General features: G+C 40.8%; 1 protein-coding gene across 1 annotated transcript; it reads left to right on the top strand.

Annotated features, from left to right (window-relative positions):
* Nucleotides 1-320: 320 nt before the first annotated feature.
* On the top strand, nt 321-1,268 carry LOC114320254 (thylakoid lumenal 19 kDa protein, chloroplastic). The gene has a single exon (XM_082869126.1). The coding sequence runs from the start codon at nt 350-352 to the stop codon at nt 1,127-1,129; it is 780 nt and encodes a 259-aa protein (XP_082725252.1). The 5' UTR covers nt 321-349; the 3' UTR covers nt 1,130-1,268.
* The last annotated feature ends 16,481 nt before the right edge of the window (nt 1,269-17,749 follow it).

The raw sequence follows: 17,749 nt of genomic DNA, 5'->3' as shown, positions 1-17,749 counted from the left end.
CATATGGCTTATCGGTGTAGATTTTTTTACCAATTATTGCATATAAATATCCCCTCTAGGTGGAGTAAAAAGCTAAGAACTTGTAATTTTTGAACAAATGTTTTCAAGAAAGATCATATAGATGCAAACGTGATATATTGTGAGTGTCACATCTAATAAATCTTGTTTATACATGCAAAAATTTGAATAATTTTAGAAATTTCTTTCTAGGTTTTTAGTGGACATGGTTTCAAACTATTCATATGATTGGTGCGTATCAGTCACTCGACCAGACAAACAAAGCATCTCACCTCCTTATTAGATAAGGAAAAATCTTCATTGCAAATAGAGATAGCCATACAAATAGCACATGTCCACACACCTATCCTCACCATCCCAAATGGCCACCATTTTCTCACCCTCAGCCCTCCTCTCTCCCTCCTCCTCCCCCACCACCAGCACAACTCCTCCCAAAGCACCTACTCCACCTCCATCCAAACCCCACCAACTTACTTTCCCATCCCACAAACCACCCTGCTTAACTAACCTAACTACCACTCTAACCGCCGCCGTTGCTGCTGCTGCCGCAACAATACTGACCACTACAGCCCCCTCAATAGCAGACTCACCCACCACCTACCAGATTTACTACGGCACAGCCGCCAGTGCTGCCAACTACGGTGGCTACGGTGGCAACGCGAGCAAGAAAGACTCTGCTGAGTACATCTATGACGTGCCCGACGGATGGAAAGAGCGGTTGGTATCGAAGGTTGAGAAGGGAACGAATGGCACGGACAGCGAGTTCTACAACCCGAAGAAGAAGGCAGAGAAAGAGTACTTGACATTCCTATCTGGGTTTCGGCAATTGGCACCGAGAGATGCAGTGCTGAATAACTTGGCCTTGTCAGATGTGGATCTACAAGACTTGATCGCCAGCGCAGATAGCGTGACATCGGAGGAGAGGAAGGACGAGAATGGGCAGGTGTATTATGTGTATGAGATTGATGGTGTTGGTGCCCATAGTTTGATATCTGTTACTTGTGCTAATAACAAGCTGTACGCCCATTTTGTTAATGCGCCTACACCAGAGTGGAATAGGGACCAACAAACTCTAAGGCACATTCATAAGTCTTTTAAAACTGTTGGATAATGTCATTAGTTCATTGTCTACGATAGATATTGTGGGGCGAGAGAGAGAGAGAGAGAGTGAGAGTGAGAGAGAGTGATAATTTGATGTAATGATATGTACTTCCTTTTGTTATTGACCAATATGGATTCATTTGAGCAAATTCTCGTGTTTATTGCACACACTGCAATTCATTTGTTAATGTTCTACTAAGGCAATTGGGTGATTTGGCCAGGGATTGTTTGTCTCAAATTTCTTGCCTCTTATCGTAAATATACTTTCAATAACATGATATACAATTGAGACTCGGAAGTCTCAAAACACAGTCAGGTTTTTAGGCAAAAAAAGTTGTTTATCCAGAAAAAAATAGTTTAAACACTTGTCTAGAATGTTGTTGGATGGTCTTCAATTCAATTTTGTATAATGGGATCCACCTTTAAAATTGCATATCAACCATTCAATACTTTTTCTTAATATTTTTCTCAATAAATATTATGAGTAAGCTCCCTTCTGAGATCATGTTTCAGAGACCCAGTGGCTCCATTGGTCGGCTCCGTTTTGAGTCTATTTAGGGGCATGAGTTTACCCCTGCTCTTAATGTTCAGCATGTATGAAATTTCCCTTGCATTCTTGCACACTGTTCTTAATCGTTTACTGCTTTTATCTCGATCTGTTCATTGATGCTCTGTTTGCTTGTAGACACCAGCGGACTATGTTGAGTAGTGTCTTCTTCTCATTGAGATTTGCTTGGCATGGTGCAGCGGAGGGAACTCCTCATTTGCTTTGCTGGGCTTCTAGCATCCCAATTCCCTACATATATGTCTTCCTTGCACACTTGCACTAATACCCTATTCATTATGTACACAAATATCTGAATCCACACACTTCTGATACTCTGTTTCATTTCTACCCTTATTATCTATTAGGATACTCTGCTCATTGTTGACTTTTTAGGTTCTAGGAGTTCCTCCTCTAGCTGGTCACGGGAGAGGAGTACATCCTTTGATACAGGGGAGAGAAGATGCAGCCCGCTAGGGGCGAGGTAAGCATGATCCAGGCTGTGGCAGAGGTGATCAGGTTGTTGTTGTGCAGCAGATAGAGGTCCCTTCCTCATGAGGAGGAGGATGAGGAGGGGGATGACGAGGAGACTGAGGCCAGCAGTGAGAATGCTAGTGGCTAGAGTAGTGAGAGTGGCGAGAGTGTTGATGAGGAAGATGAGTCTAGCAACAATGATGACAGGAATGCTTCTAGTACACGTGCACCGAAACGGCGCAATATTGCAGGGAGTTGATTTTCTTTTTATTTCTTTCTTTTCCTTTTGCTTAGCAATAGAACCAAACAACATCGTCTGTATAGCTTTACTCTTTTTTGAAAATTGTCATAAAAATTGATCGGGGGCTTCGACCCTCACTTTATGAAAGAAAGAGTTTATTGCACATGACGTATGTATGGCACAACACCTTACTTGAGCACAAGAACACTTTAATAAAATACGAAAGGCGAATGGTTGTACTTCATGAGCTTCTAAGTCAGACATTGAGCCCATAACTGACCAAAATGAAGAATACAACTTGAAAGCAAAAACAAAGTCAAAACAAACTAAAGACACCCAAATACACTTGTTAGAAAGAAAGAGGACTCAAGTTGACCACCAACACACTCAAGCTGAATCCACAATGCATCAACTTGTTTTTGAACCTTTCAGCCTTAGCCATGGCTTCTGTTGTCGGCCAGATAACATTTTGTATGGTCGGGTACGTTTTGGTGTGAGCTGTACCTTTTTCATGAATTGGAAGTATTTGCCATGCCAGGTCTGGAAATATTATACAACTAAGCTAATGTTGGCTAGTCAGGCATTTGTTCTGTACAGCCAGGCCACTGTTGTACGACCGAGGTAATATTTTGGCTAGCACAAAATGAAATAGTTGTCATGCACCCCTAGTTATCTCAACTACTTTAAACACGATCTTTCTCGGTTTTTGAGTTGAAAAAAAGTGATTTTTGTCGTCCTTCTTCTAAAAAATAGATGTTTCGATTGTTTCAAGGCTTGAGGATTGAATACCAACCTAGATGGCATATATAAGATCAATTTTTCCAGCTTTGACCTGAACGCTTTATTTTACTTGAATCGTACTTCCTTATGCTTTCCTTTTTTCCATGATGATGTTGTTCGCTGTTGGGACTCGATCACTCATGTGTTCCACTTCATGATGCATGAGCTATGCTTGACTTTTGAGGAGTTTCGGGCATTGATGGAATGTACTCGAGAGGATGTGATCCTTCCTCAGCCCACCTTTGGTATGGACATGCCCTTGCTCAAATGTGTGGTATCACCCTGAGTAAGGCACGTGCTTTTGCTCATGACGGCGAGCTGGCCATTCTTGACATGATCCGTTGGTGCTCGAGTACTAGAGATAGAAGTGATTTTATATGGCAAGGGTATCACCAACATGCCCTTTGTTTGTGCCTGCTTGCATATTTCTTGCTTACCTCTAACGGTAGTAAAGCTAGCACCAGATTGGTTGAGGTGAAATAGCGCCTTAAGAAGGGTTAGAGTTACATTGGCTTAGTGTTGGGAAAGACTTTAATGGGCCGAGATGCACTTTGCCGTTGGGATACTTCACGATTTGCAGGCTTGCTCCTTCAAGTATCTGTTTTCATACCCTTTCTCACTTTGTGTTTCTTACATCACTTTGTCAATCAACACTCTATTTTCTCTCAAAAACCCTTTTTCTCACTTTGTCCTCTCATTTACACCTTTCTGTTCTTTAATCTGTCTTTTCTTTCATTCTTTCCTAGGTATGATTGATGGACAAATTGAAGGTAGTGGGTATTTAGCCAGATCTTACTCCTTCTGTGCTTAGTTGGTGAGTTTCTCTTCGAAGGGTCTATGGTGTGATTGGATGTGCAATAGGTCTACAGATGATATTGTTTGGTAATGCCCCTAGCTTGATTTGTCCTAGATGACTTATAGCATGTTCTGCCAGTCGGGGGTGTAGTTAGTTGGTTTGACTCATTGCACCTACTAATTCCCTTTTAGATTTAGGTGACAATTTGGCCATGATCAGACTCGTCTAGTTGATGCCATCAAGTACCCTGCTTTCTTTCTGTCCCAATTTTGACTGCTTGGAGGATGAAGGAGCTTTTGGCCCCTTTTGCTGGCTTTAGCTATGCCTTATCTATCAAGTGCCTGAGTTGGCTTGAGGAGGAGTCCCATATTGGTGCCACCTTGTTGGCAAAGACCTCAGAGAGAGTAGGGAAGAGATAGAGCACCTCTACTGGACTCGACTATGCCACTATTTCATTGCTTTCACACTCCTTTTTGGTTTTCTGATGTAAAAAGATTATGATTGACCTGAGAGTTAGATTAATGAACTTATTCCACTCTTTATTTTGAAATCATGTAATTAAAGTTTGAGTACTGAAAATTTCTCCTTTTTATTTCATGAATGGTTTGAGTTTGCAAGAACTAATACGAGAAAATCAGTCAACTTTATTAAAAATCAAAGTGGTCAACACTTGACAAACATGGAACCCATATCCTCAAGATGTATAGTTTCGAATCAATAAACCAAACCAAACACACTGCATTCACTACTTACAACTAAACTTCTGCACTGATCCACTTGCCAATGAATGTTCCATATTGTAGAGGTTTGGATAATCGAGTCAAACAAGGATGGGAATAACTAGATCAAACATGGATAGGACAACTGAGTCAAACAAGGTTGGGATCAAACTTCGAGGTGAAGTTTCCTATGTATCCTAAAGATTGGAATCAGGCTATATGTAGTTCATGGTTAAGGTTTATTTGGGAATTAACACTCCCCTTTTGTGCTCTAACTTTTATCAAAGCCGCCATTTTGAGTTTTTAACCTTGCGAGCTTTTTTTTTATACATTTTTATTTTGAATGCTCTAACTTTTGCCTGGGTCGCCGTTTCGGATTTTCAGCCCAGTGAGTCTTTCAAGGGTAGTATTTCTTTACGTTGTCCATGTCGATCGTTTGTGAAAACCCCAAATCATCGAGGTCCATGAGAATGACTACTCCTGACCAAATGGTTTTGATGATGCAGGGACCTGTCCAATTGGGATTGAACTTGCCCCTAGGGTCGTGGATAGGAGTTCGGTTATCCTTCAGCATTAGATCTATTTCCCTCAGATTCTTGGACTTGACTTCTTGTTGAATGCTCTAGTAATTCTACATTAATATTCCTGAATGTGGTATAATGCCTTCAACCTCCTCTCTTCAAACAACATTAATTCTTCAAATCAATTATGTTGCCATTTTGTTTTTGTGATCTAACACTCAGCCACAATCCGTAGTGAAGGCACTTTAATATCAATACATAGAATAGCCTCAATTCCATATACCAAAGAGTAAGGGTTGCTCCCGAGATGTTCGAATTGATGTCCTATATCCCAAAGTGGAAAAAATAGCTTATTAGGCCAGTCTTTGTAAGCTTCCACCATCTTCTGTAGAATGTTTTTGTTTTCAGTTTCAATGACTCCATTAGTTTGTGGCATGTATGTTGATGACTTGTGAAAAACGACATTGTATTTTTCGAGCAAATATACTACTTCTCCTTTGAAGTGTGAGTCGCTGACTGATACTATTTTATCTGGCACTTGATCTCTGCAGATGACGTTATTCCTGATGACCTTGACCATGTGTGATGCTTTCGACACTGAATACAACGCTAGCTTTACCAATTTGGTGAAATAATCAATTTGTGCCTGTTTGAACCCTTTAGTGTGACTTCTTAAAGACATTCCATTTTTGACTGGCCTTAAGACTTGGGCGCTCTATGAAAAGCTCCCGATGATGAAAATAGAAATCATTTCAAGCAACAAATTAGGGATGAATAGAGACATACCTTCTACACCCATTTTGGCCAATGAGTTTTTTGGACCTTTAAAACCTATCTTCAAAATATTTTTAAGGCAAGTGGTACATTTTCATTCATTTTGGCCATTCTTGGCATTATTTTTTCCAAAGTGGTTTATATATTTTTCAGAAAAGAGAGCTAGAAAAGCGAAAATGAATGAGAACATAGAGGAAACTTTTTGAAAATTTTGGTCAGATCAAACTTGCTTGGCCAGACAACTTGTGAACAAAGTGACAACTTGCCTGGGTCGCCGTTTCGGATTTTCAGCCCAGTGAGTCTTTCAAGGGTAGTATTTCTTTACGTTGTCCATGTCGATCGTTTGTGAAAACCCCAAATCATCGAGGTCCATGAGAATGACTACTCCTGACCAAATGGTTTTGATGATGCAGGGACCTGTCCAATTGGGATTGAACTTGCCCCTAGGGTCGTGGATAGGAGTTCGGTTATCCTTCAGCATTAGATCTATTTCCCTCAGATTCTTGGACTTGACTTCTTGTTGAATGCTCTAGTAATTCTACATTAATATTCCTGAATGTGGTATAATGCCTTCAACCTCCTCTCTTCAAACAACATTAATTCTTCAAATCAATTATGTTGCCATTTTGTTTTTGTGATCTAACACTCAGCCACAATCCGTAGTGAAGGCACTTTAATATCAATACATAGAATAGCCTCAATTCCATATACCAAAGAGTAAGGGTTGCTCCCGAGATGTTCGAATTGATGTCCTATATCCCAAAGTGGAAAAAATAGCTTATTAGGCCAGTCTTTGTAAGCTTCCACCATCTTCTGTAGAATGTTTTTGTTTTCAGTTTCAATGACTCCATTAGTTTGTGGCATGTATGTTGATGACTTGTGAAAAACGACATTGTATTTTTCGAGCAAATATACTACTTCTCCTTTGAAGTGTGAGTCGCTGACTGATACTATTTTATCTGGCACTTGATCTCTGCAGATGACGTTATTCCTGATGACCTTGACCATGTGTGATGCTTTCGACACTGAATACAACGCTAGCTTTACCAATTTGGTGAAATAATCAATTTGTGCCTGTTTGAACCCTTTAGTGTGACTTCTTAAAGACATTCCATTTTTGACTGGCCTTAAGACTTGGGCGCTCTATGAAAAGCTCCCGATGATGAAAATAGAAATCATTTCAAGCAACAAATTAGGGATGAATAGAGACATACCTTCTACACCCATTTTGGCCAATGAGTTTTTTGGACCTTTAAAACCTATCTTCAAAATATTTTTAAGGCAAGTGGTACATTTTCATTCATTTTGGCCATTCTTGGCATTATTTTTTCCAAAGTGGTTTATATATTTTTCAGAAAAGAGAGCTAGAAAAGCGAAAATGAATGAGAACATAGAGGAAACTTTTTGAAAATTTTGGTCAGATCAAACTTGCTTGGCCAGACAACTTGTGAACAAAGTGACAAACAACTTCGAGAAGAGTGAGCACGTCTAGACAAGATCTACAAGGACGTGCATGCCCAGAACTTTTTTGCCAAGCCAAACAAGTTTTTGTAGAAATACGACAAACAACAACTAGCTGGCCGGGCAAGTTTTATTCGGCAAAAGCTATTTGATGTCAGCCAAATAGGTCCTTTCATGAGGTGTCCCCTAGTTCTAAACTCCCAATTTTATTCTCTAGATTAGTTAGTTAATTAGGTAATTAAGCTAATTAATCTGAGTGAGAGTTGGTAGGATTTGGACTTTGATACTCATACACTTGGATTATCTTCTTTATCCCCTCTGCTTAGAGACTTGGAATTAGAGATCTCCATTGGCCAGAGGGAGCTTGGATTAGAGTCTCTAACTGTCTTGGGTGTCCGCTCGAGCGGGGAAGTTCACGCTCGAGCGGGGAGCTATATAGACAGACCTTCAGCTCGAGCGCCAGACTTCACGCTCGAGCATAATTTTGATGCATCCAGCACTTTTACAGATCTCATGGGTTCGCTCGAGTGGGGAAGTCCACGCTCTGCTTGAGCGAGGACCCTGTTTTCTGAAATTTTGAAAGCATTCTGAGTATTGTTTTCCGTCCTCTTTCACTTCTAAGTACTCTTAGGCATGCATTGAGCATTGTAATTGAGTTAAAGAGATATGAATGAAGCCTAAAGAGGAAAATGTGAATTTAGAACGGATTGAATTGTTTGTAACCCTTTTGTGTTCATGGAATGTGTAGGGTCGAGCTTTAGGGCAAACCCACCAACCGATCACTGTGAGTAATATCTTAACAAAGATATCTGAAATATGTTGTTGTCCAAATTACCTACTTCTATGTAAGTTTTATAAGTTCGTTGATTCGATTGGTGGACAATGTTGCTACGCCAAATGAATGGGCCAGAGGCCAGTTTGATCTGAATGATAGAGTGAATGGGCTAGAGCCCGTTTTGACAAGAATGAATGGATGGGCCAGAGGCCATTTTGACATGAATGGATGGGCCAGAGGCCGTTTTGACACGAATAAATGAATGGGCCAGAGGCCGTTTTGACACGAATGAATGAATGGGCCAGAGGCCATTTCGACATGAATAAATGAATGGGCCAAAGGCTAGTTTGATACGAATAAATGAATGGGCCAAAGGCCAGTTTGACATAAATGAAAAGATGAATTGGGCCTAAGGCCATTTGAAGCATGTTGTGCTATATACCGTTTGTAGAACTCCTTTATTTGATATTATTCACTGGGCTTTCGTTCACGCTCATTCATGTGTTTGTAGGTGAGCCAAGAGAAGTCCAAACCCAGCCCTAGTGAAGTCTGTGAGGAACAACAAAGGTTTTGAAGAGTCAGCCCTTACGTCTCACGCACGAGACCCGTCTTCTCCTTTTGTCATTCTGTTTTATTTTGTCATGTGGGCGAAGTCTTTGAATATGCTGTATATAGTTTTCTTGGGTTGACTTAGACTTATATGATCCTGTATGTACAGAACCTTGTGTAGTACATATTTTGTTGTGAGTTATTAATATACATATGTATGGTTTGTTATGATGTGCCATGTAAGCATAGCTCTATAGACAAAGTTTTAAACTGCTTCTGTTTGGCCCCCATTAACTCTGTTAACATAGTTTTGGTTTGGTTTAAGGCCATAGGTAATCTCATGATTACTAGCCGGTTATGTCCTCAACCCACGGGGGCGGGTTCGGGTCATGACAGAGTGGTATGAGAGCACGAGTTAATAACCCACACACTTGTCGAAAAGAGCAATAAGCGTCTAGAAAAGATCTAGGATGCATTCATGTGATAAGTATGAATTTGGAAGCATCGAGAATGTGCCTAACTATTTTGATATGAACGATTATGTGCTATAAGTTTGTGAATCGCTTGCATTGCAATTGTTTGAATATGTGTGCTTTCTAGTATATGCATGCTTGTGTATCTTTTGTATAAAGTATAATGTAAGTTTAATCAGATGGTGAGAACAAGAGGTGATGAGATAGAGGAGTCCTCTACTTCCAGAATAGATAGAATGGAAAGATTGATTCAGGAAATGGCAGAAATGTTGAGGCAACAACAGGAGTGGCAACAACAGTGGCAACAACCACACCCTCCACCTCCACCTCCGGCACCTCCTATGCCAGATAATCAGAATGACAATCGGATAATAGCACTCACCAAAGAATTCAAGAAAATGGAACCACCACAGTTCCATGGGGGACTAGATCTGTTGAAAGCCGAAGCATGGGTCCTCGGCATTGAGAAACTGTTTGAAGTGTTCTCGTGTTCAGAGACACAAAAAGTACTTCTAGCCACTTTTATGCTAGAAGACGAGGCAAGAAGATGGTGGATATTAATGCGAGAAAATCATAAAGATGTTGACTGGGTGAAATTTCTGGAGATTTTCTACGACAAGTACTTCCCACAATGTGTTCGGGATAGGAAAGTAGCAGAGTTCATGAAACTTAAGCAAGACAACATGACTGTAACTGAGTATGAGGCCAAATTCACTGAATTGGCCAAGTTTGCACCACATGTAATTGATACTGACTATAAGAAGGCGAGACATTTTGAAGGTGGACTTCGAAGTGACATTTTAGAAAGAGTGAATGTCTTGAAGCTGGAGACCTACATTGGGGTGCTAGATAGGGCCATCATATCTAAGGCTAACATAGCTAGACAGACTAAGTCAATAACTGACTGGAAAGGTAACAAAAGGCAAGGCTTCTTATCAAAGAAGAAATTTTTGAAAAAGCAAAATACGGGCTCCTCAAATACTTCAAATTCTTTTCGAGACACAGCTCCCAGGTGCAATATTTGTAGCAGAAAGCACCGTGTAGTTTGTTACCGTGTGTCAAGAGCCTGTTTCAAGTATGGAAAACAAGGGCATATGGCCCGAGATTGTAATCAGAATGGGGAAAATCTAGCTACTAGCTCAACTACATCGATCCCGAAGCCGAGAAATACTTTGAAGTCTGCTACCACCGGGGATACCGTGAGATAGGGGAGAGTTTTTGCGCTTGTTCCGAGCATTACACGGAATGCCAACACAGTTGTCTCAGGTACCATTTCTGTATGTAATCAGGATGCCTTTGTGTTAATTGACTCTGGATCAACACACTCATTTGTAACATGTGCATTTGCATCTAGACTGAATAGACCTTTAGAATTACTGCCATATCTGCTATGTGTGTCTGCTCCATCTGGGGAATCTGTATTGTGTGAAGCTATATACCAATTTTGTGATATGCGTGTTGAGGATGCTATCCTATATGTAGATTTGTTACCCTTGAACTTTAGGCATTTCGATGTAATTTTGGGCATGGATTGGTTGACCAAATATTGTGCCACCATTGATTGTGTGACAAAACGGGTTGTGTTTAAACCACCAGAACATAAGGAAATTGTGTTTGTGGGTAATGTGGTAGTGCCTCCACCTTATTTGATATCTGCAATGAAAGCATGTAAACTGATCAGGAAAGGACGCCCGAGTTATTTGTGCTATGTGTTGTCTGAACAATTTGTGAATGTTGAATTGAATGATATCCCTATTGTTACAGAATTTCCAGATGTGTTTCCAAATGAATTACCAGGGGAATTGGTAGATAGGGAGATAGAGTTTACTATTGAAACTGTGCCAGGCACCCAGCCCATTTCTAAAACTCCTTGCAGAATGGCTATTGCCGAAATGAAAAAATTGAAAGAACAGTTGCAAGACCTGCTTGACAAGGGGTTTATTCGACCTAGCACTTTGCCTTGGGGTGCACTAGTATTATTTGTGAAAAAGAAGGATGGAACCCTACACCTGTGTATCGATTATCGGGAATTGAACAAGGTAACAATAAAGAACAAATATCCCCTATCCCGTATTCATGACTTATTTGACCAGTTGCAGGGATCACATGTGTTTTCTAAGATTGATTTGAGGTCTGGGTATCATCAGTTGAAAGTCAAGGTAGAAGTTGTCGAGAAAATCGTATTCAGAACGAGGTATGGACATTTTCAGTTTCTTGTTATGCCATTTGGAGTGACTAATGCTCCGACAGCATTTATGGACTTAATGAACCAAATTTTTAAAACCTACCTTGACAAATTCGTTGTGGTTTTTATTGATGACATTTTGCTATATTCTAAAGAAAGACTTGAACATGAACATCATTTGAGAACTCTCCTCCAAATACTTCGGGAAAGGAAATTATTTGCTAAGCTAAAGAAATGTGAGTTTTGGTTGGATGAAGTTGTTTTCTTAGGGCATGTTATCAACAAAGAAGGGATTTCAGTGGACCCACAGAAAATAGAAGTAATTGTGAATTGGCCCATATCGACGAATGTAACAGAGGTCCGCAGTTTCATGGGCTTGGCTGGGTACTACAGGAGGTTTGTGAAGGACTTTTCGAAATTAGCTGTACCTCTTACCCAATTGACACGAAAAGGGCAACCATGAATGGAACGACGAAAGAGAAGCTGCCTTTCATGAACTGAAAACAAGATTGACCACTGCACCAATTCTAACACTACCTTCAGGTACGGAGAATTTTGTAATTTTTAGTGATGCGTCTTATAAAGTTTGGGTTGTGTGTTAATGCAGAACGAAAAGGTTATTGCTTACGCCTCCTGACAGTTGAGGTCACACGAGAAGAATTATCCAACACATGACCTAGAATTGGCCGCAGTTGTTTTTTCTTTGAGAATCTGGCGGCATTATCTGTATGGAGCAAAGTGTGAAGTCTACACAGATCACAAAAGTCTAAAATACATCTTCACGCAGAAGGAGTTGAATATGCGACAGAGGAGATGGCTGGAACTGACAAAGGATTATGATTTAGAGATTCAGTATCACCTCGGGAAAGCTAACACAGTTGCTGATACCATGAGCAGAAAATCAACGGGGAGTATGGCTTGTTTGCTTACTGAATAGAAAGAGATCTTGCAAGATTTTGAGAAGTCTGAAATTGAAGTGGTAATGTGTGAACAGGGCAGATTGATAGCCGCTATTACAGCCGAGCCGGCAATCATTGATGAAATCAAACAGAAACAGAAAGAGGATAAATTCCTCAAGAAGGTGATAGATGAATTTGAGACAAGTCCGAAAGCAGAGTTTGGCGTTGTAAATGAAGTGTTGAGATTTCGAAACCGAATGTGTGTCCCAGACATTCCGGAACTAAAGAAGAGGGTTTTAGATGAAGCCCACAAATTAGCGTTTGCTATGCATCCGGGTAACAACAAAATGTATCGGGATTTGAAACAGACCTATTGGTGGCCTAAGATGAAGAAAGAGATTGTAGAATATGTGTCCAAATGTCTTCAGTGTCAGCAAGTTAAAGCTAAACATCAGAAACCAGGCGGTCTACTGTAACCTCTCCCTATTCCTGAATGGAAGTAGGAGCATGTGACTATGGATTTTGTTGTTGGCCTACCTTAGACTTCTCGAGGTATGGATTCTATTTGGGTTGTAGTTGATAGATTGACTAAATCTGCACATTTTCTGCCTGTCAAAACTCCATTTAATGCTTATAGATTGGCTACTATTTATGTTGATGAGATCATCCGTTTACATGGAGTTCCAGCATCTATTGTGTCGGATAGAGATTTGAAATTTGTATCTAGATTGTGGAAGAGTTTGCAGGAAGCTATGGGGACAGAACTAAGGTTCGGTACTGCATTCCACCCACAGACAGATAGGCAATCAGAACGAACAATACAGACTTTGGAAGATATGCTTCGGATGTGTGCTTTGGATTTTCAGGGGAGTTGGGAAGACTATTTGCCACTTGCGGAATTTGCTTATAATAACAACTTCCACTCCAGCATCGGTATGACACCATACGAGGCTTTGTATGGTAGAAGGTGTAGATCACCAAATTTTTGGACAGAGGTCGGGGATAGAGCTTTACTTGGGCCTGAAATTGTGCAACATACTTCTGAGAAAATCTAAACTATTCGGCAAAGGCTCAAAACAGCTCAGGACTGACAAAAGAACTATACAGACGTTCGAAGAAGACCTCTTGAGTATGAGGTCGGTGACCACGTGTTTATCCATATGTCCCCAATGAAAGGCCAAGTCAGGTTTGGAAAGAAGGGCAAGTTGTCGCCCCGTTACATTGGGCCGTTTCAGATTCTGGAAAGGCTTGGTCCAGTTGCTTATAGAGTTACTTTGCCACTAGGATTTGAACAAATCCATAATCTGTTTCACGTGTTGATGTTGAGGGGTTACCTCCGAGACCCGTTTCATGTGATTGATTATCACCGGGTAGCTATTGATGAAAATATGGAATACGCCAAATGGCCGGAACGAATCGTTGACCGACAACTGAAACAACTGAGAAGCAAGTCCATCCCAATGGTGAAAGTGGAATGGAAAGAACATTATGGGACGGATGCCACGTGGGAAAAGGAGGATGAAATGCGACTACGCTATCCACATTTATTTCCCGACGAAGGTAAATTAAGTTTGGAGGACCAAACTTCCTAAAGGGGGGAAGACTGTAATATCCTTATTCTGTAGTATGCTAATTGGTCCTTAACATGAATATGATTATGTGTCTGATATGATTTTGTGTGCCATTATGTGAAAATATGTGGTTTTGAATTTCTATCTGTTTACCGTAGGAATATCTGTTTGATTGTCTGCTTTGGAAATTAAATTGAAGGCCTTATCGGCCACCGAAATCGAAATTGGTCGCGCCATTGTGATTGGCATAATATTTAGAGCCTATGGTGAAGTTTAATTGAAAAATTGATTCGGACCAGATTAAATTGATTAAATTAATAAATTAGTGCCCAATTATTTATTATTATTAATTGGAATTAGTGAGGCTTTATATAAAGGGCCATATACACTCTCATGGTTTCTTTTTGAGCTCAAAATCTGAGATATACATTTGAGAGGGTGAGAAGACCGGCTATAGAGAGAGAGGGGAGAATTGTGCAATTTTGGCCTTGAAGCTTGATAACTTTGAAGCTATACTCAAGAATTTGCTACTGATTGGAGAAATTCAGCCTCTAGGTAGGTAATTGATCTTGAATTCAAGTTTGAATAATGGTCAAGAACATGGATTAAATTCATTATAAGGAAATTGAGTTGATTTTGTTCTATTTGAAGTCATGGAATGCATGCATGTGCATAATAGCCATGAATTTGTATAGTTGAGCATGAAAAATATGATCCATGTAGAATTGTGGCTAGAATCCATGCTTGTGACCAGCATTTGTACAATTGAGTTGAAATGGAAGTTATATCTCACATGCATGTACCATTAATAAAAAGTATGAGCTTGAATGCATGAAATTGTTATGTTGAAAGTGAATTTGGTATAGATTGGGACATGCATGTGATTAATTGTGAAATTGAGCTTCATTGTGTTGTAATTTGGTGTTGGTACCGTGTTAGTATATGATTATGTGAAGTTTGAGCCAAAAGCATGCATCTAGAACCATTGAATGTCGAATTGGAGCTCAAGAACATGTTCTGGAAAACCCAGAAAATTTGATGTCCGCTCGAGCGGGGAGCTTTGTAGACAAACCTTTAGCTTTAGTGCCAGACTTCATGCTCGAGCATAATTTTGATGCATCCAGCACTTTTGCAGACCTCATGGGTCCGCTCGAGCGGGGAAGTCCATGCTCCGCTCGAGCGGGGACCCTGTTTTCTGAAATTTTGAAAAGGCATTCTGAGTTTCGTTTTCCGTCCTCTTTCACTTCTAAGTACTCTTAGGCATGCATTGAGCATTGTAATTAAGTTAAAGAGATAAGAATGAAGCCTAAAGAGAAAAATGTGAATTTAGAACGGATTGAATTGTTTGTGACGCTTTTGTGTTCATGGAATGTGTAGGGTCGAGCTCCAGGGCAAACCAACCAACCGATCACTGTGAGTAATATCTTAACAAAGATATCTGAAATATGTTGTTGTCCAAATTACTTACTTCTATATAAGTTTTATAAGTTCGTTGATTTGATTGGTGGACAATGTTGCTACGCCAAATGAATGGGCTAGAGGCCAGTTTGATCTGAATGATAGAGTGAATGGGCTAGAGCCCGTTTTGACAAGAATGAATGGATGGGCCAGAGGCCGTTTTGACATGAATGAATGGGCCAGAGGCCGTTTCGACATGAATAAATGAATGGGCCAAAGGCCAGTTTGATACGAATAAATGAATGGGCCAAAGGCCAGTTTGACATAAATGAAAAGATGAATTGGGCCTAAGGCCGTTTGAAGCATGTTGTGCTACATACCGTTTGTAGAACTCCTTTATTTGATATTATTCACTGGGTTTTCGCTCACGCTCATTCATGTGTTTGTGGGTGAGCCAAGAGAAGTTCAAACCCAACCCCAGTGAAGTCTATGAGGAACAACAAAGGTTTTGAAGAGTCAGCCCTTGCGTCTCACACACGAGACCCGTCTCGCCTTTTGTCATTCTGTTTCATTTTGTCATGTGGGCGAAGTCTTTGAATATGTTGTATATAGTTTTCTTGGGTTGACTTAGACTTATATGATCCTGTATGTATAGAACCTTGTGTAGTACATATTTTGTTGTGAGTTATTAATATGCATATGTATGGTTTGTTATGATGTGCCGTGTAAGCACAGCTCTATGAACAAAGTTTTAAACTGCTTCCGTTTGGCCGCCATTAACTCTGTTAACATACTTTTGGTTTGGTTTGAGGCCGTAGGTAATCTCATGATTACTGGCCGGTTATGTCCTCAACCCACGGGGGCGGGTTCGGGTCATGACAGAAAAACTAGCCGAGGAAGTCTGTTGATGTGAATGGATGGATCAAGGCTCTCCAGGCCGCGGGCGTTGATCCAACGTCGCCCTGATATCAGAGTTATACTTTTTCGTTCGAAGCTTTCGATGCCGAGAAGACTGATGACGAGGACGAAGCCAAATAACTTTGATGTACATTGTTCTGTTTTTATGTAAAGCATGTACTCACGATCTATTGAATAAAACATATTATTCTAAATGTCTATATGTTATTTTGATCAATACTCGTAGATTAAGTTATGTCTACTACTTTACGTCAATCGCGTTTGCGTTTGTCAATCACAATATTCACGAAAAAAGCTCCGAATTCGGACGATTATTCGGCCCAAACGTCATTCGCGGATGGGGCTCCAAATTCGGAGGCTTTTTCTTCTGTTTTTTTTAGCCCAAACATTGTTCGCGAAGGGCGCTTTGAACTTGGAGGCTTTTCGTGTTGGCCAATCGTGATTTCCACGAAGGGCGCTCCGAATTCAGAGGCTTATTCAGCCTAAACATGTCATTCACACAGGGCAATCTGAATTCGGAGGCTTTTTGTGTTGGCCAATCGTGATTTCCATGAAGGGCGCTCCAAATTCGGAGGCTTATTCGGCCCAAACGTGTTATTCACGAAGGGCGCTCCGAATTTGGAGACTTTTTGTGTTGGCCAATTGTGATTTCCACGAAGAGCGCTCCGAATTCGGAGGCTTTTTCGGCCCAAACATGTTATTCACGAAGGGCACTCCGAATTCGGAAGCTTTTTGTGTTGGCCAATCGTGATTTCCACAATGGGCGCTCCGAATTCGGAGGCTTTTTGTGTTGGCCAATCGTGATTTCCACGAAGGGTGCTCCGAATTCGGAGGCTTATTCGGCCCAAACGTGTTATTCACAAAAGGCGCTCCGAATTCGGAGGCTTTTTTGGTTGGCTAATCGTGATTTCCACGAACGGCCATTTGAATTCGGAGGCTTATTCGGCCCAAACGTGTTATTTACGAAGGGCGCTCCGAATTCGGAGGATTTTTGTGTTGGCCAATCGTGATTTCCACAAAGGGCGCTCTGAATTCGGAGGCTTTTTGACATAACCATAACTCACTGGGCAAGAGAGAAAACATTGTATTGAAAAAAGAAAGATGTGCACAGCATAAAATCAAAACAAGCTATCGTGCCGTACAAGTTAACTTAATGATAAAATTTGCGCAAGTGTATGGAATTCCACGGACACGGCAAGCTTCTTCCATCCATGTCTTTGAGCCGATATTCCCCTGTCCCTGCGATTGAGTCAATCTGATAGGGGCCGTCCCGGTTAGGACCCAATTTTTTGTTAGCGGGATTCCTAGCAGCGGAAAACACTTTCATGAGGACCAATTCTCCTGGTGTATAACGGCATAGCTGAACATGTTGATTATATGATTTAGCGAGCTGTTGCTGGTACCGTGCCATGGAAGTAAGGGCACGGTTTTGGCGTTCTTTAATCAGAGTCAAGTCCAAGGTCAACGTCATGTCATTTTAGCCCATGTCAAAAACCTTCGATTTCAAGGTTGGAAGGCCGATCTCTCGGGGGATGATTGCCTGGGTTCCAAA

This window comes from Camellia sinensis, chromosome 5, assembly GCF_055761805.1.
Source record: "Camellia sinensis isolate YWXY chromosome 5, ASM5576180v1, whole genome shotgun sequence".
In the NCBI taxonomy this organism is placed as follows: domain Eukaryota; kingdom Viridiplantae; phylum Streptophyta; class Magnoliopsida; order Ericales; family Theaceae; genus Camellia; species Camellia sinensis.
This window is presented reverse-complemented; position numbering and strand designations above follow the sequence as displayed.